The sequence below is a fragment of the Chelonoidis abingdonii genome, chromosome 26 (genome assembly GCF_003597395.2).
Source record: "Chelonoidis abingdonii isolate Lonesome George chromosome 26, CheloAbing_2.0, whole genome shotgun sequence".
Taxonomy (NCBI): Eukaryota; Metazoa; Chordata; order Testudines; family Testudinidae; genus Chelonoidis; species Chelonoidis abingdonii.
Window position 1 is genome coordinate 5,039,180 of NC_133794.1, and position 20,955 is coordinate 5,060,134.

A 20,955-nucleotide genomic window follows, 5' to 3' on the forward strand; every position below is an offset into this window, starting at 1 on the left:
GGAGAATGCTCACCCCACTCCAGGGGGGGGATTTAGCTACTAGGGGCTTGGCAAAAGCCCCACATCTGCATCAGTCTGAAATTGGGCTTTGTGCCAGGCTCTCCCCTGAAGCTGGCTGGGCAGAACAGGGAGGCTAGCAGATGTGACACAGGAACTGGTTCCAGGGAAGGCTTCCCCCTGTGTCATCCCAAGCCAGGGACTGTCCAGCGGGTGGATGGAAAAGAACCTTTCCAAAGCTGCTTTTGATAGCCAGCGCTCTCCAGCCCTCGCTGTCTTACCCTGACCCTCCAGAGTGAGTTGGGGGAAGCAATGGATCCCCCTCACACTCATCTGCCTGGACAACCTGCTGCACCAGCCAGAGAGTCTGAGCTGGAGGAGGTTCATCTGTCCATAAGCAGAGGAGGGTCCAGGGCTTAGGGCATGAGCCTAGGACTGGAGCAACCAGGGGCAAGGTCTGACCCCTGAGGAATCTGAGCAAGTCACAGTCTGCACCTCTAGTGGGGATCAGAGCTCTGCCCTGTTGCCCAAACATGGATGGGTGGGAGGCGCTCAGGCCTTACCTAGGCAGGTCCATTCCCACTGCATCAGAGGTGAAACTACGGCCCCTTAGGATTGCTCAAAGACCAGAGGTGTTGAATGGATTGAGCACAGCTCCACTGGTTCCTCAGAATGGTCAGCAGAAGCAATTCCTTACCCCATGAGGTGACCTCAGCTCAACAGGCCACATACCCTGCTGAGGGCAGCGGCATAAAGCCCCCCGTAACAGGCACTACCCGGGGCGCAGCGTATCACCAGTTGCTCGGTTCGGAAACAGTGCAGCAGAGTTGGTTTCAAAACAAAAAGAGCATTTTATTTAACAAAGCACAATTGCCTGCTCAAACTATAAAAAACCACAGGAGCTCCTACTTCATCAGGTTTTACAACAGCTATATCATGAGAACAATCCGCTTCAAAACCCTATGGACAGACAGACGCCACCCAACAGACACAGGGAGGTTTTGTTATCATTTATTTGTGAAGTTAAAAACAAGCGGTAAAAAGTAAAAACTGAGCGTACAATTTTGTTTGTTTCAGTTTCCTCTCAAACAGACAAAATACATGACAGACCAGTCCCAATTGTGGGAAAATGGGAGGGGAAGGAGGTTGTTTTATCTGAAACACCGACACCTTATTCGAGGAATGTTCCAACTCTAACTAAAAAGCAGAGTGATTTTTTTCTCCTTGTAAAGTTTTTTTATTTTATTTTTTTAAAAACAAAACGAAAAGAAAAAACATGTTCCCCTGAAATCGACGTGTGTTTCAGGAGGGCTGAGTTCTTGCAGCAGTTTTAGTTCGCTATCTTCTACAGCTGGCTCAACATGAAGGATTCAGATATTTTTATTTTTTTATTTTATTTTATTTTAAAGAGAATTGAAGGAGGAGCAGCCGAGGTTCCGCTAAGAAACCCAGCGATCAGACCCCGGGGCCGGCTCCCTTCCCCAACAGCGCCATCTCTCTCCAAAACCAAAAAGTGTGTTTCACAGGTGGGAAGTTCACATTCAATTCACTGAGCCTGCAAGGATTGGGGAGAGAGACAGGAGTCAGTCCCCCCGACAGACACCGCTACGGACGGACGAGTCCGAAAGCAGCACAGGGTCACCCTCTGCTGCAGCGGCACTGGCAATGCGCTGCCGCGTTGGGGAGTGGAGCGAAAATTGGCCCTTGGCTCCCAACTCCCCTGCACACGAGGAAATCCCACCACTGAAGCAGGGTGTTTGAAAAGGGGAAATTGGCAGGTCAAGTCTGGAAGAGAATCTAGGTTCGGAAGCAGCAGCTTTGGTCAGTCCTGAAGATCAGATGGAAGTCTTGGCCTGGGGAAGCATTTCTAAAGCAGGCTGCTTGAAATTTGGCATATTTAGGCAGCTAAGTAAGTGGCACAGAGCCGCTGGCAAGACCAAGTGAAGTCACCAGGCTCTGCTGGAAAGGTCACTTACCCAGGTGCCTAGATGTGGCTGAAACCTGATTTTTAGGCTTCGGTTTCTGAAAAAATATGGCCCTAGAATGTAACCACTAAGCCTGGCCCAGCGCAGGGTCAGCCTGGTGTCAGGCCTGAGACCCTGAGAGCTGCAGCAGGACAGGCTAGAGGCTGAGCTGGAGCTAATCTAGCTCCCTGGGTCAGCGAACAGCAGCTTTCAGTTCAGCGCTGCCGAGTGTGCGCTCACCTTAGGGAGGAGAAGCTGGTAAGAAATGTAGGAATCTGCACCCAGGTTCTCTCTGAACGAGTTCGCTATATTCCAACAGCTCTTTCTACAGCCTAATCTCCCTGAACGACCAGGGCTAACAAAATGATCCCTCCCACATCCCGCAGTGGATAAGACAACCCCTAACCCTATGAAGAAGTCCTAGCCCCGAAAATGGACCTGTGAGCCAGAGCTAAGAGCCCAGTGGAAACTGGAGAATCTTTTACCAATTCTGTCCATTTCCTTGAGCTCCCATCTCCTCCAACCACCCCCCCAGGTGTCTACGGGTCAACGTAAATCCACATTAACAGCGTGGGTCTGTGTTGCCACCTAGCGGCGGATCCATAGAAGAGGTTTACGAGTCTCCTACTGCCTCCAGCTAATGGACTGAGTCCTTTAGCTCAAGCAGTAGCAGCTCATGCTTGTAGGTCGAGGTGTCCTGGGTTGAATCCCCGTCGACGACAGATGTGGGAGCCGGTGCACGAGCACAAAGATGCCGCTCAGGAAGCACTTCCTGTGGGACCGAGGGTCTCACCCAGGCAGGAGGAGCTACAGCTGGGGGTTGAAGGCAGGCAGCGGGGCACATGGCCGATCACTCACCTGCTGTCCCTGCGGCGTGGGTGGCGGCACTGGGCCCCCAGCCCCTGGTGTCTGTCCGTAGTAGGCAGCCTGCTGTCTGTAGTACTCTGCCCAGGCTGCGCTGTAGTCTGGTTGAGGGCCCGGGGGTGCCCCTGGTCCTCCACCAGTAGCCACTTGAGCTGCTACAATGGGACAGGGGAGAGAAGAGGGGATGAGTCAGTGACTCCAGGGGCACAGGGCTACCCCATGTCTCCAATGGTCAGCGGACAGGAGCTGGGCCCTCCTCGCTGATTCACACATAGCCCCGCCCAGAGGAGCTCCAGGCCTCACTCACCTTGTTTCTTGTAATATTCCTCCCAGGCTTTCGTGTAGTCCTGCTGTGGGGGTGCCCCGGGCTGCTGGGGCTGCTGGCCTGTGGGCAGAGACATGCGTTAGGGACCTCGCACAGGTGGGCATGGGGAGTGAGCAGCTGCAGAGGGAGGAGGAGCCTGGCAGTATTACCGCCACCTTTGCCCAGTGGGTTTGAGACCAGCACAAAGTGGCTTTGCCAAGTGGCATCTCTGGCCAGGGTCAAGACTAGGGATGATCACATGGATTCTGCGGGGCACACTGCTACCTTGCTGGGTCTGCCCCATGGTCCTACATCTTCTGAACCCCCTTCTCCACCTGACCTCAGAGACCTTCCCTCTCAGAACAGGTCTGACTGCTCAGTGCTGGGGCAATCAGCCAATGGCCTGTCACTAGCACCACCCTCCTCCCCTGCCTCGAGTCCAGTCCTCAGGCCCCTCAATGCTCAGCCTTTGCACTAGCATCAGTCCTGGGTCACAGGGAGCTGGGCTGAGACCCTCAAGTCACTGCCGCCATCCAGCACAGCACTCTTCACCCAGGGCTGTATCTGCCTGAGCTCTAGGGCCCCCGCCCCCCCACAGGCACAATGATTCCCCCAGGGCATTACCTAGTTTTTTATAATACTCCTCCCACGCTTTAGTGTAGTCGGACTGCCCGGCTGGGGGCGGCTGCGGCGGCTCGCCCTGAACGGGGGGCGCTGTGGGAGCTGGGGGCTGCCCAGGCACGGGGCCAGGTGGCTGCTGGTAGTAGTGCGAGTAGTACGCTGCCCAGGCCGCGTTGGGATCCGCTGCCGCTGCTGCTTTGCCTGGAAAGGAGCCATGCATGAGAACAGACCCCACCTCCTGCCCCGGCCAGCACGTGGCTAACAGGGCTGCCCGCCCACCTGCTCCCTGGGGCCAACCCCACCCTCGTGAGGTACTTACTTGGGTCATGAGGGGCTGGAGGCTGCCACTGCGGGTAGGTGTTCCCCCAGCCTTGGGGCGGGTATGGGTGGGGGGGAGGAGCCCCAGGGCTGAAAGAGAAGAGCAGGAGACACTGATGAGGAGTGACAGGAGGCACTGCAGAGGGAGGAGCAGAACCTGGCTGGGGCACGCTGACTGGGAGGGTGGAAAGGCCCCTGTACAGCTGGGGCAGCCTCCTGCTCATCTCCCCAAAGCATGGTCCTCAGATCCCTGCTGCAGCCCACAAGAGCCACATGGGCCTTAGCTGGTCCCTCTGACAGACCGAGGCTTTGCTCTGCTCCGCTCCCTTTGGTCTGGGTTTGTCCAGGGCCTGGCACTGCAGGCTCCAGGGTAGTGACAGGGCTCCTCGGTGCCACTCTAGTAGAAAGTACCAATTGCACAGCTCTCGAGGATGGGAAGAGGCCAGCTGGCTCTGGAGATCTGGTGGGGTTAACCCCACCTATTTTACAGGCCACGTCTTCGCATCCACCTCCACCAAAGGACAAGCCCACGAGTACTGTGCACCAGGGATTTTAACTCCCTGCAGCCCCGCTTATGGTCTATCAAGATCCAGCACCAGGTCTCTGCAGTCTTATCCATTCTCCCATCTTCCCCACCCGGGGCGGTCGCAGGCAGAACAGGCCAGGAGGGGGGCCCTTGGCTGGCAGCTTCTCCAGCAGAACTTAGGGTTTCTTTGTTTTTTTTCTTGCTCCCAGACTGAAATGATGGTCCAAAGTTTGGACACTAGACACTACAGGGGATTCCCTGGACACTAGGGGAGCAGCCCCCGTCAGACCACCAGACGCCCCTGGATTTATTGCTCATTCTACCCCTTAAAGGCAGACCACAAGCGCCTTTTTGCAGCATGTCGTGCACTCCCTCCCTTGCCCCCCAAAGAGGCAGTAGATTCCAATACTTACTGAGGGGGAGCTCCTGGTGGCCCTGGATTGAAAGGTCCTGGGTTGAAAGGGCCCATTGGGCCAGCAGGGCCCGGGGGCCCTCCAGGCCCAGGCCCAGGCCCAACTGGGCAGAGGGGGCCCTGGAGAGAGGAAATAATCCGTAAGTGCTGAGAGCCACGATGCCCCGGGTCAGCCTCCAGTGCTCTGCTGCCCCCTCGCTGGGGGGGTAGATGGAAGCTGGGGGCACTCCCCGCACCCACCTCGATCTTCTCCTCGATGAGCTGCTTGGCATGGTCGATCTGCTGCGGGGAGCCTCGGATGATGAACAGTTTGAAGTTGGGGTCTCCGTTGGGAGGCAGCTGCCGGGAGATCTCGACGAACGCCCCTGTCTGCTGGTTTATGGCTTTGACATTCTCCCCGCCTGGAAGAGAGGGTGGAGCTGTGAGCTCTGGCTCTGCTGGAGCGGTGGCAGGGGAAGAACTGGGAACCGCTGTATGAAGAGCCGATGGCAAAGGGCACTCACCTCTGCCAATGACCAGCCCACACTTGTGAGTAGGGATAGAGAAGGTCATCTCTCCTCCAGGAGGCCCCCAGTTACCCTGCCCTCGGCCACGGCCTCTGCCTCCGGGGGGCATTCCTGGGCCAGGGGGACCTGGCGGGCCACTCTGCAAGACAACAGCAGAAACAGCTTCAGGGAAGGGTCACTGGCAGCCAACTGCAGCAGTGAACATCTTGGCACTCGCGCTGGCGGGGGGGGGGGGAAAATCAGTCTGGTGGTTCAGGCGCTTTGAGCTTTACAAGTGACCCGCTGGGGGAGGAAAAGCAGGTGTGTGCCAGGTCACGAGCCCCAGAGAGGACAAAGAGCGATCACTTGGGGGCAGGCTGTGGGCATGGACTGAAAGCCAAGGAAATCTCACTCCCTCTCCAAGGTCAGGTTATCCTCAGTCGGCCTCTCCAAACACACATTCTATAAGGTTCTCGCCGATACTTTTTTTACTCTTATAGTCAGTTTAGACAGGGGTAGCAACCTATGGCATGTGTGGGCAGTTCTCCAGTACAGCTATTCCCTTATGGGAAAGAATCATAGAATATCAGGGTTGGGGAAGGGGGACCTCAGGAGGTATCTAGTCCAACCCCCTGCTCAAAGCAGGACCAATCCCCAACTAAGTCATCCCAGCCAGGGCTTTGTTAAGCCTGACAAAGCGACCAAGCCATACTAGTATGAGGACAGATAAGGGGAAGCAGTGTGGTCTAGTAAAGAGTGCACTGGCCAAGGACTCAGAAGCTTTGAGTTCTCTTCCCAGCTTTGCCCTGCTTAGTGACTGTGGGCAAGTCCTCCTTGTGCCTAACTTTCCCTATCTGTACAATGGGGATAATATTGATCTCCTTTGTGATCTACTGGTAAGAACTAAAGGTTATTCTAACAGCATCCATGCTATGGGTTGCACTGGATAACTATTTCAGAAGAAACAATGACACCTGAAATAGTTAATCAGTAAAGAGTCTGTAGAGCACGCCTTGGCTCCGCCTACACTTACAATTTAGATCGACCTAGCTAGGTTGCTGAGTGCTGTAGCTATGCTGACCTAACCCTCAGCAAAGGAGTGGCTAGGTCACCAGAAGAATTCTTCAGTTGACCTAGCATCTGCCTCTCCAAGAGGCGGATTACCTACAGCAACAGAAACCTTGTCACTGTAGGAAGCGTCTACACCCAGGGTAGGCAACTTATGGCATGCGTGCCAAAAGCGGCACGCAAACTGATTTTCAGTGGCACTTGCACTGCCCAGGTCCTTGCCACCAGTCGAGAGGGCTCTACATTTTAATTTAATTTTAAATGAAGCGTCTTAAACATATTAAAAACCTTATTTACTTTGCATACAATAGTTTATTTATATATATATAGACTTCTAGAAAGACCTTCTAAAAACATTGAAACGTATGACTGGCACGCGAAACCTTTAATTAGAGTGAATCAATGAAGACTTGGCCCACCACTTCTGAAAGGTTGCCGACCCCTGGTAGCTCCCCTAGTGTGGGCATGCCCTGAGTCACCACTTAAGTGTTTCTGTTAACACCTAATTAACATTTTGATTAAAAAGAACACTAATTGGCAACACTCAGCTTTTCAATTACGCTGTTAAGAGCTTGCAATAAACAGAGCTTCTATCTCCCACAGGTCTGCCAAAACCAGGGAAGATCAGTCCTGATTTGTTTTTAAACCTAGAACTAAGTAGGAAGAAATTTGACTTTTCAGGCCCCCTTATACATGACACAGCAGAAAAGTGGCACAGGTTCTCTTTTTAGGACTCCTTTGTTGGTGAAAGGAACATCCGGACAGCTAGACTGGATCAGACCTGAAGCCAGCCTAGCCCAGTATCCCAGCAGACGCAACCCCCAAGGTTTTGGAGGAAGGTGTAAGAACCCCACAGAAGCAGGGCAACCTGTCCCATGGTAGGTCTCATTCTGATCTACCAAGTTGCTTTGAGACAGTCTCCCTGAATCACTCTGTTCACCGGCTAATAAGGATGCATTTTCTGCTAAGGAACACAATGGGTGGGGAGTCGGCCCCGCCTAGGGCTGTATGCTGGAGTGGGGCACCCCAGTGTTACTTACCCGAAGGCTCTGCAGGAGGTCGTTTATAATCCGGGCAGCATGCTCGCACCTGTCTGGGGGCCCCATAATATGGGCGATCTTCTCAGGACCTGTCCCATCATCTGAAACAAGCACAGAAGCCAGCTCAGCAAAGCAAGGTACCCATTGCCATGCCCGACTGCTCAAAATGAGGGCTCTGGACAAGTGCCAGGCCCCAGAACACTTGGCATTAGCAGGGGATGAGGTTTACCATTGTGGTCACAGCAGTGTAAAAGGAAGTAGTAGCATCTCTGCAAAATAGTATCCCCCTTGCACCCATCCTCAGCTGTGGCACTCAGGGACCATGGCGAAGAGGGCTGTATAGGCGAGGTACGAGTACCAGGCACCAACCTCCTGGATTAAGACTATCTGGACAGCATAGACCATGCTAAAATGTGCTTCGTCTGCCTTTTACACATGCACGGTGCCCGTTTCATTAACACAGGATCAGTGGGTGGAAGGGCAGGTAACACATCCAATCAGCCTGAAGAAGCAGATTGCTAAAGTGGTATGTTTAAACTATGTGGGAAATTAACCTCGAGTGAAATCTGTAAAGCGACTGCTCAGAGCACAGGATTTGCCACCCAAGGTCAAACACTGGTTCCCTAAACCAGGTTATTCACCTCTGGAAGTGGCTGATACCTGCTGCTTCAGAAGAAGGCCACCATCCCATCCCACTCTGCATAATGCACTGCGCTATTTGCACTCACATATGGGGGAAGACAATTCCTTCCTGACCCTTTGACCCACAGGTGTGAGATTGGATAGGCAATTCTAGGGATTTTCTCCAAGCAAAACAATCCGTTTTATTGGTTTTCAGGAAAAATACCCCCCCCCCCCCCTCCAGTCTAGTGTGGTGCTGATGTGAATGAGGAACTCCGAAGGGATCACTGAATGATGTGAGTTACAGTATCGACACCCAAGGGAACGTGTGTGCAGAAGAACCCAAGCTGAGTTTTTAGTAGACAAGAATCTTGATGCTTAGCCATGCAGGTGATGGGTTTGGAGGGATTCTCTGGTGAAGGGGAAGAGAAGAGCTATTTAGGCTTCTGACCTTGCTTGAACTGTATCCGAACTCCAGCATCATTTTGTATTTTCTTAATCATCTCTCCACTACGGCCAATCACCACCCCAACAGAATGCCTGGGCACAGGGACCTGAGCAAGGGTCAAGAGCAAAATTAACTGGAGAACAGGAAAAACGGCTAAGACCTAGGAAGTAGTTTCCTAGGACACTAAGCCAAGGTTTTGTTTGGTGACTGCTGCCCCCTACTGTCAGACTACATAACATCCTCCCTTGGCAGAAACAGCAGCAGGCAGACCGTCCCCCAACTAATGCACTAAATCGGTCTTACATCTATTCCTCCACCAATCCTGGAACCGTATTCGTTTCGGTCACCAAAGCCTCCCTGGTCACGTTCTCGCAGGATGTCCATCACCATCTCACACGCTTGCTGCAAACAAGAAACAGCAACATGAGCCCAGGGAACCAGTGACCCCCACACTGCAGGCCTGAGGCTCGCATGGACCTGGGGCACCTGGTCAAGAATTCCTTCTTTAAATACATGGGGACCATTAGCTAGGTTAAGGGACTTTCATCCCAGGGGCCCCACACAAAGGATCCCAGTGGTCCTGGAAAGCCATAGCTGCTACCAAGTGGCTGGGAACAATGCTGCTCCAGTGAAGATCCAAGAGTGACACGCACACCCCCAGCCATGTTGCATAGTTCAGGCACGCACACCTCTGTTCCCAGTCTCCTGGGCAATTCCCAAATTCACCCTCAGTCCTTTCTACCTAGCCATGCAGGTACTATTGGGCCACTGTAGTAGAGCGCCAGCTTTGCACTTATCCAGCACGTTCACAGAGGACCTCAGTGATTTATAAATAGCAGAACATCCACTACAGCTGTGTGGCAGGTATAGTCAGCCTCCTTTTACTGAGGTATAAGCAGGCAGAGGTCAAACTGCCCAAGGATATACAGTGTCTGCAATACAACCCAGGCATCCTGATTGGCAGACTCCCTAGCTGCTTAATGTAATCATTTCAGTGCACGTTTATACCTGTACCGTGCTCACCATCTGAGGAGCTCAGAAGTTTACATCAAATTTCATTTCCACACCCTAATTAAGTGTAATTTTGGGGAAATAGGGAAAAACAACAGCTTGTCCATGCTCTTGCAAGATGTCCATCCCCGTGTCACAGCAAGTGGAGAGGCATAGCTGGGACTAGAAGCCAAGTCTCCAGACTCCTACCCTGGTGCTTTAACCACAAGCCCATCCTTCCTCAAGCAGACACTATTCAGTATTCACTTCCTGTCCTAAACAAGGCTGTGCTGTGGGATCTAGAGTGGTTTCACTGGGGGAGATGTGTGCGTGAAGCAATTCTGAATGTGTAAATCATTCTGGAGAGATCAAAGAGACTCACTAGGACTTTTACAAGGTTTGCCCCAAAGTAGATAATTTCAGAATGGCCCTAAGGCCAGTAACCACTGACCACTAAAGCAGTGGTTCTCAACCCGGGGTACCCAAGGTCCTCCAGAGGATACATCAACTCATCTAGAGATTTGCCTGTTTTACAACAGGCTACAGAAAAAGCACTAGCCAAGTCAGAACAAACTAAAATTTCATACAGACAAGGACTTGTTTCTACTGCTCTATAGACTATACACTTAATGTAAGTACAATATTTATATTCCAGTGGATTTATTTCATAATTACAGTAAAATGAGAAAGTAACCACTTGTTCAGTAATAGTGGGCCATGATACTTTTGTATTTTTAAGTCTGATTTTGTAAGCAAGTGGTTAAGTGAGGTGAAACTTGAGGTACACAAGACAAATCAGCCTCCTGAAAGGGGTACAATTGTCTGAAAGGTTCAAAGCCACTGCAATAAAGGGGCCATGTAATGGGAACCACCTTATACCATCCACAACAAGCCCTCCCCATGGGGAAATAGAGCCACAGTGCAGTCAGTCAACCTGCTGCCCTTGCTCTCCACACACATGATTACATACACAAACACTCCCACTAGGGCGAGCCAGCCAGACCTACCTGGACTTTGTAGGGGTCTCCAATTATCCGAAGGGGCTTGTCTACATTGGTGTTTTGGGAACCGTCTTGAATTAAAATCATTTTCACTCCAGCTCGCTCCTGCATTGGGGTGGAGATTGGAAGAAGTCAGCCAGGTGTTGGGCAAGTCGATAGCTGGAACTCTCCAGAAGCTCTACAGCATGCTTGCACCTGCCACAGTCTATGGTGACCTAAGCTCTGATGGGAACGAGAAGGGACCAGACTTCCCCTCTACTCAGCTCCAGGAGCTTCACCCTGGTCTCAAGAGACTCACCCAAGAATTCAGCTTGTGTCATGAACCCTGGCTCCGTTACAGATATGGCACTTGGCAGTGGAGACCAGCCCTGGAACCATCACTGCTGAGGGCACAAGCCCCTACCTGTAGATTTTGTGATCTCCAGGGTTTTAGGCTTCCATTGAGTTACTCTCTTAGCCCTTCCAGTGGTGAAGCTTTCTGAACACATGCTGACTTAAGCAGGATTCCCTGTGCCCTGGCTGATGCACGTGAGACTCGGTGTCCCTCTGTCCCCGCTGCACTTTTCCAGAGATGCCAGGGAGGCAGCTAAGAAAAGCTGCTTTGGAGCTTAGCTAGCCTAGGGAAGTCTGCACAGGGTTGCTCCAGTGCAAACTGGGGCTTGCAAGAGCGACTTACCAGGGTAAGTTTGATGGGTGCCAAGTCCAGCTTACATTGGTGGAGCAACACCAACATAACCCCTCTTGCACAGACAGGGCCTGAGGAGAAGGACCAGGGACCCCATCTGAGCTAACGAGGCACAGCTGGACACACCGCATTATGAGTGACCAGAATTTTGGAAGAAATCAGAGTGGCCCTAGAGCACAAGCCTTTCAACGCTCAGGATGAAGAGGCTACAAAGGTACCATGCTAGAGGAGGCTGAGCCGCAATGCAGGTAGAGCTAACAAGACAGGAAGGAGGAGATAATTGCTAAGTGAGGGGAAGAGTAAGCTCTGGTGCACTGCCCCCTGCTCTAACCACAGGGAGTTTTGTCCACCTGCCCCACAGCCTGGGTGGCTCCCAGCCCTTACCTGTAACTGTTTAATGGTCTCTCCCCCTTTGCCGATCACCAGTCCTGCCTTCCCAGCCGGGATCATGATTTCCTGCACTGTGCCGTTCTGCCCGTTGGCATTGTCGTGGAACTGGCCAGGCGGCCCCCCACGACCTCGCGACACGATATCATCCAGCATCATTTTCGCCTTCCTGTGAGGGGAAAGGAAAAAAAATCCAGCAATGGTGGTGAGCTGGGGGCAAGCGCATTTATCAGCCTCGTACACCTTGGACTAATAATGCAATACACAGGACAGGCCCCGGCACTGCAGTGGCCCATTCAGCTCCCTTCCGGGATGCCTCCCTCTCCGTGAGCTCCCATCCCACCATGCCAAGTCTCAAGACTTGAGGACAGCCCAGCTAACACACACTGCATAGGTTTCTGTCTAGCCCTGCGTATTCCAGAGGGGGTTTGTTCAGTCAAGGACAGCAATGCCTTGCCAAGAAGGCAGGCGCAGTTGCCATGCTGCCCAGGGCTGACCTTTGCTGCACCCTAACTCCATGATTATAAACCAAAGTAGACACTGCTGTTCTGTCATCAAGAGCCCTGAGCAGTAAGGTCAGGAGATTCCTACTGCTGCATTTAAAGCTGGGCATTTTGGTTTTACATCTTATGGCCAAACCCTGTTAACTGCCCAGCTCAAGGCAAGAGGCTAGCAGTCCCTTCTAAGGACAGGGCACCTGCTTACAAACCACTATTTGGAAAGGGGAGGGGAAGAGTTATGAATTTTCTTCAGGGTCTCTTCCCACTAAATTCATAGGGCCCTTGTCCTCCCTGAAGACTGGGAAAGTTCCCAAGAAGAAAAGCACCAAACAGCAGCAGAACCTCCAGGACAGCGCAGCAGAAGACAGGTGACAGAGAGAACCACTGGCAGTGGTTTGTCAGTGAGCAAGGAGAGGCAGCAAACAAAGCAAGTTCTGAAGATCTGAGCTTAAAATTCAGCAACAAGTCCCTGCCTGACAGACAGCTGATTCCCATCTGCACCAGGGCCCATAGTTGAAAAGAGGGATGTACTCACTGGACAGATTCTGGGGATCCAGTCAGAGAGACACTCCGCTCTGGTAATCCGCCACTGTCTGTAGGAGAAGACAGTGTTAAAGGACATGCTCCAAGGGCATTTCGCCTGGAGGTTCCCACAGGCACCTCTACAGATGTGCATATGCTTTCTCTCCCTACAAACCAAGTCAGAGCTCTGCCTGGGCAACAGGTTTCAGAAAACAATGTGCCCATGGCACAGCGAAGGAGCTGGAATAACTGGGCAGAGATCTGAAGGGGGAATGCTCTGTGGGGCTGAGTTCTCTAAGCAGATGCACACTGTGCCATGTGGCTCAAAATTCCGTTATACTTGCTGGAGCTGATGGCCTCTGCCACTTTATATCAATGACCCCTGGTATTTATAGGACATCACTACAGCGAGGCAATATTGTATAGATGAGCGAACTCACTGCATCCCAGGAAAGACATGGCCAGGGCTGTCTAACGCACTATTAAACCACATACACTCCCGGGAACACATTAGAACATTTCCAGGGAACGCCTGGTGCCGTGGGCATTCTTTGATTCAGAGATTTAAGGCCAGAAAGGACCATGATGATCATTTAGTCTAACCTGCATAATATGGGCTGTATAGAACTCCACCCAGGAATTGCCACAGAGGCCGACAACATACTAGAGACGTCAGATGACTGAGACTCTACCACATCCATTGCTCACAGGGGTAATTATGTTCACTGGTATAAATTTACACCTCAAATGAAGAGGCCCAGGAAGACAAGTCTAGGTGGGCATTGAGGACCGCTCTGCAGAGTTCTTGCACCATGAAGGATTCCCAAGAAGCACCAGTCCATACCTGGCGATATCTGTACTTTGCAGCCCGAGTCCTGCTGGATTTTGTTGATCTGTTCACCTCCTCTGCCTATAACTGGAAAAAGAAAGGAAAGGAGAACTGCTAAGCAAAACTGGCTTGCTACAAAGAAAAGAAATGTCACTAGCAGACAGACCTCAAAGCAAACTGCTTCACATGATTCAGTTATGGTCTATTAATCTGCAACCACTTTAAAAAGAAAAAACAATCCAACATCCATCTACCTCCATGCAGAAGATAGAAGCCTTACATTCTACTGGAGAAATGGTAAAAATAATTTTCAGATATAATGTAGTGGGAGGCCCCCCCCCACTGCAGGTTCTGGGATGATCTTCGCTCTCACAGCTACTAACATATGGCACTTTTCAACCATGAATCTCAAAGCACTCTACGAAGGCGAGTGAGTTTCATTATCTCCTTTCTAGAGAAGGGGAAACTGAAGCAGCAGCACACAGAATGGAGGACTCGAGTCCAGTGCCCCATGCGAGTCTATGGGCATCAGAAGGGGGAAGACGAGCAACCGATTCAAATATTAAATCTAGTTAAACAAGACTCTCAGAAGGGCCTTGCTCACCACAGGGCCTGGGCAGCCTAAAGGAATCAGTAGCCTCTGAAGACGAGTTTGGTACACCCAAACTCAGCCAACTCCTCCACTAGCCTCAAAAAACTCAGAAAGCCAAGTCAATTGAAACCACATCTTGTAAACCAACTAACTGTTTCCTGGGCTCAGATCTTGTATGCAGTGGAGCCCAGTTTTCTCCTGCTTAGCATCACGCGGAAGCCAGTGTTACAGCCACCATTCCTTCTGGCAAAGGTCTAGATTGGACTCCCTTGAGAGCCAGTCACTGCTTCTCAGATCAGCCAGACAAGACTGAGTGTCTCCTCTTCCCTGGGAGAAGAACACGGAGCCCGTCACAACACTCCAGTGAATCCATGCCACTGCCCAGACTCCAATCTCAGTCCACAGTGGAAGTGCCAACAACCACAGTGACAACATCCAGTTAGGAAGTTGCCCTCAGTATCTAATCCCTACCATTTAAAGCAGGGAGTCCAAGCCTGTGCATTCAGTAAAACAAAATGCTCTACCCTGCATCTCTCCTGGCTGGCACAAGTGCCACACCAGAGTTGCCAGAGTGTCAGGATAAGACTCAAATGCTAGTCAGAGATCTTGGATAGCTGTCACCCAACACAGTGAAGGGGATCAGAGCAGAGACCCAAGAACAACTGAGCTTTTCTGCAAAAAGCTCAGCAACTGGCACTGAGAAGCCAGGACGGTATTTGTGAGTAAAAGTAACAGTGAAAGCCTTCCACTAAAGCAACGGCAGGCTGCTCCCTCCCTGTCTAATACTCACTGAGTCCCACCATGCCATCAGGTACTCTGTACTCTTCAGTCACTGTAGACCTGCAAAGGGAAACGGTCAGCGGCTTAAAGTGAGGAGTGGGAGGGTAACAAAAAAGGAACCGATAGTCACCTGCATCGATCAGAAACAAAAGACAAAGGACTTCCCTTCTCCTGGGAGGACAGTCCAATTGGAAGGTGACTGAGCTACTGACACCAGTCTAGGGGCTGCGTGAGTGTCAGGGTTACGCATGGCAAACTAGTTACGTGTCCTGGAGTCTATGATCAACATTTGCACACAGTGCACTGGTTTTACAGAAGCCAAAGCTACGAAACCTAAAGCAAAGGCTGCACAAGAGCTAGAAATACCGCGCTGGTGGCCAAGAAGCACGTCCCTCACTACCAACACGGCCCACTCATGCCAGGAGTGACCAGTCTCCCCAATGGCATGTCACACAACAAAGTGTAAGCCTCACATCTGAGCAAAGCAGCTGGTTAAGTTTTGGGGCATCCCAATGTTGCCCCTCCTGCAGATGTCTGAAGTACAAGAGATGTGTCGGTAATCTGGTTCTGAATGTACAGTTCAAATTCACAAGCCTTGTGACTTTGGGGTGGGGGAGAAGGATGAAGGTAGAGTTTACCTGGGAGGAGGATGGATTGGTCCAAGTTGAGCTGACATTGCTGAAAAGAAAAACCATGAGAGGTCTGGGGTTATGAATTCATACCAGAATGCAGAATACCACAAAGCCAACAACAAATCAGTCACTATCCAGGCAGACTATGGAAGATAAAAATCCCAGCAGGTTAAAAACAGTTTCCTACATATTTCTAGCCCAAATCTTCCCCTTCCTTTCACCCAATCCACTCTTATTTTCCTCAGCCTCAATTTGGAACACCCACTCCAGGTGAGCACCAGCCATCAGAGGGTTTTATAGGTGGTTAACTGCACCCCTCAGGCACCAGCTATAGAGTTATTTTCCCATCCCTTTTAACGTAAGTTGTACTTACAGTCACCCTGAGCAGCCAGTTTCTTGCTCTCTGGCTGGTCTGTTTGAAAGAGAAGGGAGTAGATTAGATGTAAGCCAACCTCTTCCCAGTACTTACAGGTGGCCTCCCGTCTCCACATGCTGACATGTGACATAGGAGACCAGCTCCTGAAGTATGATGGGCTAGATGTGAGCTAGGTACATCCTCATTAAGGAAATCATCAGAACATTTAAACAATGGAAACTTATCAAAATAAAAAGTAATAGTCTAAATCCAAGTGCCTATGACAACAACTAGCATTTATGTAGTACATTCCATCCTGTGCTTAGGCAACACCCAGGAATCTTTCACCCATGCTGAAGGGCCCTGGCACTTCTACAGATGTGGGAATCGGAGATGGCCATGGATTCGAGTAGAGCGGGTACTAAACTAAGAGAGCAGAGAGACACTGGGGGTTACTCCCAGCTCGGCCAGTGGCTCTGTGAGAGCTTGCGCAAGTCACTTCTCATCTGTGCTATCTGTACAAAAGGGATACACTGAAAAGCCTCCCCCACAAGATCTGCAGACAAAAAACACTATAAGTGCTAAGTATCACCAAGGCCCAGCACTCTCATCACATAATGGTGCTGTTCAAATATAGACAACGAACACCCTGCAGTACCTCCATCTTCCAGTTGCCTCTTCTGACCCCCAAACCCAAAGTCTGGAGTGTTGTTGTTCACCGTGGTAGCTGCATCACCCCCAATTTTAGCCGCTATCTGAAAAGAAAGCAGTTGGCATTGTATAGTTACTACCAAAGGGAAAATCCTTCCAGAAATTAGCAACAATGGGGAAAGTAAAAGCAACTGGATTAGCAAAAACAAAAGTCTCAAGCCCTAGGACTTTCAGTCCATTAAATATACCATACAACAACGGCAATGCCATTTAAAAAGTCCTAGGCTAGACTACACAGTTCAGATGACTACACTGAATGACCACACTTAAGCTAAGTGAGGGCTAGAATGTTATTACAGCACTAAAAAAATATGCTCTAACCTAGGTCTATACAGAGAGTTAATGACATTTGTTATTGTATTTGCATGTAGCAAACACTGTTAAACCTGAAAAATTGCAGCTACTAAATACGAAAAGCTCATGTGCTTAAACTTCCTGAAAAACATTTTCTGGGGTTGAAAGACTTGTACTTTATTTCAACTAAAATGTGACTTTTATGCAAAAAACCCCTTATTTAACACATTATAAAATGTCCCTTCCTACGTTTCTGTTCACTGATGTAACTTAAAAGTTGCAGTACCTTCAGTCTTTATACCTACCAGACATAGAACTCTCAGCCAAGAGCACTATACCACATTCAAATTATTTGGAGTTAGAGTGTGGAAGTAGAATGTGCAGCAGCAAATTTCACTAGCTAAGGGTCCACTTCTGAACTCCAGTTGAGATAGACTTTGTTCCATTCCTACCTCTCAGGTAGGATGCAGGGTCACAACAGTGTTTCTTGTATGTAGAACTGTTAGCTCATGCTCAGTTCAAATTTCTCCCACTCCAGCTAGCTCTCTGGAAGCATCAGCATACACTCGTGTCTCTTAGGTGTGCGCATGCATTACTTTGGCATTAACATGAGTGTACACAACTCAGACAGATTTCCCTCTTTCATTAAACTTAGGAAATTAAATGCAAAAAGATTAATACAACATGAAGGTTGCAAATTTTAATTAAGAAGTCAAGCATTCCAATAGTTACTGTTTTTATGAGAATCTGAATTTGTGCACACAAGACAAATGTGTAACGAGTCTATTCACTAATAATTGGTACCGACAAATATGCATCATTTCAATTACTGGTTAGATTAATTTATACAATTAAGATCCAATAGGATAGAATTAAGACGACCAGATGATATTTTGTATTTCCCATTTAAATTCACAACCTTAACACTGCATTAACATCGTTTTTCAACTGATTCTTAGAAGTAGCTCCCTTGTTTATTTACCTGCTGCAACTCAAGTTTAGGATTCTGCTCAACAGGAGCTGACACCACCACAGGCACCTGAAGACAGTAGAGGACATGGTGATGTGCTCAGCTGTTGCAGGACAGAGAAAATCCTGTGCTTGGGTATTGGCAGATAAGTCATTTTTATAGTGTTCATAAGATTGACAGCCCTGAAGGTCAAAGTTCTCTACCAAGCCAAATTAAGTACAGCCACGGTAGTCCAACAGCAAGGCAAGATTCCCTACAATGCCCCGAGCAATGTGTGTCATTCACTACTACTAGTAATTATCGTTAAGTGCTGATAGCAAGCTTGCTGCTGTACAATTCACAAAAGGCTCTCCCTGCCCAGAAGAACTGCAATTCTCAAGTGACCTGGAGGGACTCTTCCTTGGGGCAGAGGACAGCTCAGTTTCCATGGCCCACTCAATACTTTGCCCCTTTGGTGAGGAAGCCAATTGAACTCTGGTGATGTGTGCTGTGGACACTTATTCACTGAGAAGCCAACTGAAGCCTAATCACTACCAGAAAAGGTTTGCTGGGATAGCTACAAGATACCGAACCTGGCAAACAGAGCCCTGCAGCGGGACTGGAATCCTGCAGGACCTGTTGCCATAATACCAGGAACTGGTAAAATTTACTTTGTGCAGATGTAATTGGATGGGCAAAAAACCCCACACCCCAGACTGCAATAATTTGCCGGAAAACTCTAAATGGTTAAAGATTTGTTTTATTCTTTTAATGGCAAAAATGGTCTGAATTTTGTTTTTTCAGAGAGAAAGAAACTGATGGGATTGTCTTGACTTTTTTTGTTTTTAGTAGCATGGAGGGAATCTGTTTCTCTTGTGGGATGTAAGGCTTTTTTTCAGGTGGGAGTGGGATAAAAATGCAAGAAATAATGCAGGAGTGGGTACTGCAGGGCAGGATTGGAGCAGGATTTTTTTTAAAAATAGTCCCATGTAGGGCTCTCTTTGCAAACTCTTCTTGTGGTGATGCAGACTAAGAGTGATTGTACCAGGACAGTTTACACTGTTCTCCAAAGGAAAGAAGCTATTCTGGAAAAATATTTCTTTGCTGGCATAACTGGGTCTATGCTAGGGCTTTTGTCAGTATAAAAGTGTTGTTATAAATCACATCCTAAACTGACATTACTATTGACAAAAGTTAAGTGCACACCTGTTCTTAAACTCCCCAGCCCAGCCACACCATTTGATGGTAAGCATTTTTGGTAGCTATCAAACTGGACTGGACTTCAATCAGTGACACAGAAGTGAAAAGCTTTGTACTCCCCATTATTAGTTTACTAAACCATCCCATCCACCCCTTCATTTTATTAAAAACAAACTTATTCCTGATTTAAGGTTTCACTTTTGGGATCCTTCACTTTTGAACGAAGTGAGCTTTGCCCCTTGATCCCCTAAAAACAAACAATTAATATTCTCATTTTAAAAGTCAAATTTCAAGAGCCAGCCACAAAGCATCCAAGACATTAAAAATACAGAAATACATTTCCCAAACTTAAGTTGTCAGTTTTATACTGAAGCATCCATCTGACACACAGATGCATTAATATGCCAAGATTTTAGCACTGCAGAAAAATACACCTAAAAGTTGGGAAGAAAATTAGCATAAGACATATTGCCAGATCACCAGCATCTCAGTACTTCCTTGAGGTGGCAAGACTAGTGCAGGATTGCCCTGCATGGTAGCAGAGCCCACATTTCAGCGCTATGTCCAACCACCAGTGCCCGCGAGTCATAGCAGGATACAGACATTTTGAACGTAGAGAAATTCCTTCTGCAAATGCAATCGTTCATCTGAATTGTGACTGACTTGTCAGCATTTATGCTGCTTCCTCTGTAGTCTGAGGAAATGAAGCCATGAGTTGCAGTGGCTTGCCTACTGATAAAGATGTTCATCTGCTCCACAATTTCAGTCGAAGTGTCACCCTGTCTCCCAAATGTTGAGTGGCTATTTTTTGTAGACTGTGTGTGAGACAAGCTTGTTTGAGCAGTTGGGTTAGTGGCCCATGGCTCTGGGGTTTTATAGCTTTCTGTTAGCCTTGCAAAGTCAGAAAAAAACAAGGGACACCTGCAGAAGTTGGGATGTGTGGGGACATCAAGCCCTACTGCCCATTAGGTTAGATCACCAACCACCTTAGGACAAGGTGTTTAACACTGCTAACCTTCTCCTTTTGGGACAGTCATGTTGCAACAAGAACGGAAGGAACCCCAGAATTAAGGAGGGTCATCTCAAACAAGTCCCTATTTAAGGTGAGACTAGGGATGAGGCCCCAGTGGGTGCTGCAGGCAGAAATAGAGGAGGGCTGAACAGAGCTCTCTGCTGGCCACATGTGAGGGAAGAGACCCAGGAACCTGGCTATTGCCCTCTTCCACATGCATGAAGCGAGATGCAGGTTAAGAATAACCTCAGTATGGACCATGAAATCCTGAAGCCCAATGCAGATGAACAACTCTGACTTTTCCCTCCCCGAGCTGGTGATAGAAGTGAGTATCCTACCCCCCTGAGGGAACAGTGGCCACCTTGGGGGATCCCCTCACTTTCCTGCCCCTCTTCACTCAGCCTATCATCTCCACCAGTTCCCTCCAACCCTTCACCTCCCCTTCCATGCCTAAGACCCCAGCCCCTCCATTCCCAACACGTACCTCAGACTCCTCCTCCAGTCCCCAATTCCTCTCCTCCCTACACCTCTCTCTTCACCCCATTCCCCCCAGCCCTGGTACCAACCCTCCCAGCCTCCCTCTACCCCAAAGCCCCCTCCTCCCACAGCCCATATCCATCCCCCACACTCAAGGCCCCCGCTCCTCTGGCTCCAGACCCCATACCCCTTCCCTCCCATCTAATCCCCACACTCCCACAACCCATACCCCTTCCCTAACACATACCCCCTCCTCCGCTCCCGCCCTATCCCCCATAACGTTTCTCCACCCTCCCCTCTGCTCCCAGACCTCTTCTCCCCACCCTCCGCTCCCCCCTTCTCTCTGCTCCCAGACCCCTTCCCCCCCCCCC

The 20,955-nt window shown here is 49.8% G+C and overlaps 1 protein-coding gene across 3 annotated transcripts; it reads right to left on the bottom strand.

The window, feature by feature from the left end:
* Nucleotides 1–992: 992 nt before the first annotated feature.
* Nucleotides 993–16,645, bottom strand: KHSRP (KH-type splicing regulatory protein). 3 transcript variants are annotated; one of them, XM_032780374.2, is made up of 19 exons: nucleotides 16,600–16,645; nucleotides 15,960–15,998; nucleotides 15,593–15,632; nucleotides 14,965–15,014; nucleotides 13,598–13,669; nucleotides 12,767–12,824; nucleotides 11,729–11,900; nucleotides 10,666–10,764; nucleotides 8,972–9,070; nucleotides 8,672–8,774; nucleotides 7,600–7,700; nucleotides 5,510–5,651; nucleotides 5,247–5,407; nucleotides 5,008–5,126; nucleotides 4,070–4,158; nucleotides 3,754–3,951; nucleotides 3,133–3,210; nucleotides 2,820–2,980; nucleotides 993–1,552 (listed from the first exon to the last, which is right to left on the bottom strand). In XM_032780374.2, exons 3-19 carry the CDS (start codon nucleotides 15,628–15,630, stop codon nucleotides 1,544–1,546), a joined length of 1,749 nt encoding a protein of 582 aa, XP_032636265.1. In that variant the 5' UTR covers nucleotides 15,631–15,632; nucleotides 15,960–15,998; nucleotides 16,600–16,645; the 3' UTR covers nucleotides 993–1,543. The 3 variants fall into 3 exon arrangements, with proteins under 3 accessions (XP_032636265.1, XP_032636264.1, XP_074917249.1); XM_032780373.2 differs by having other exon boundaries at nucleotides 993–2,201; XM_075061148.1 differs by having other exon boundaries at nucleotides 993–2,980.
* Between the last annotated feature and the right edge of the window lie 4,310 nt (nucleotides 16,646–20,955).

What these genes read in the sequence shown, in the direction of transcription:
- KHSRP (XM_075061148.1), bottom strand. Translation starts at nt 15,630, where the DNA reads ATGTCAGCTCAACTTGGACCAATCCATCCTCCTCCCAG. An exon ending in TGATGGCATGGTGGGACTCA is followed by an intron (nt 13,670 to 14,964) that starts GTGAGTATTAGA and finishes TTCTTTTTCCAG; the next exon opens with TTATAGGCAGAGGAGGTGAA. An exon ending in ACCTCCTGCAGAGCCTTCGG is followed by an intron (nt 5,652 to 7,599) that starts GTAAGTAACACT and finishes GTTGTCTTGCAG; the next exon opens with AGTGGCCCGCCAGGTCCCCC.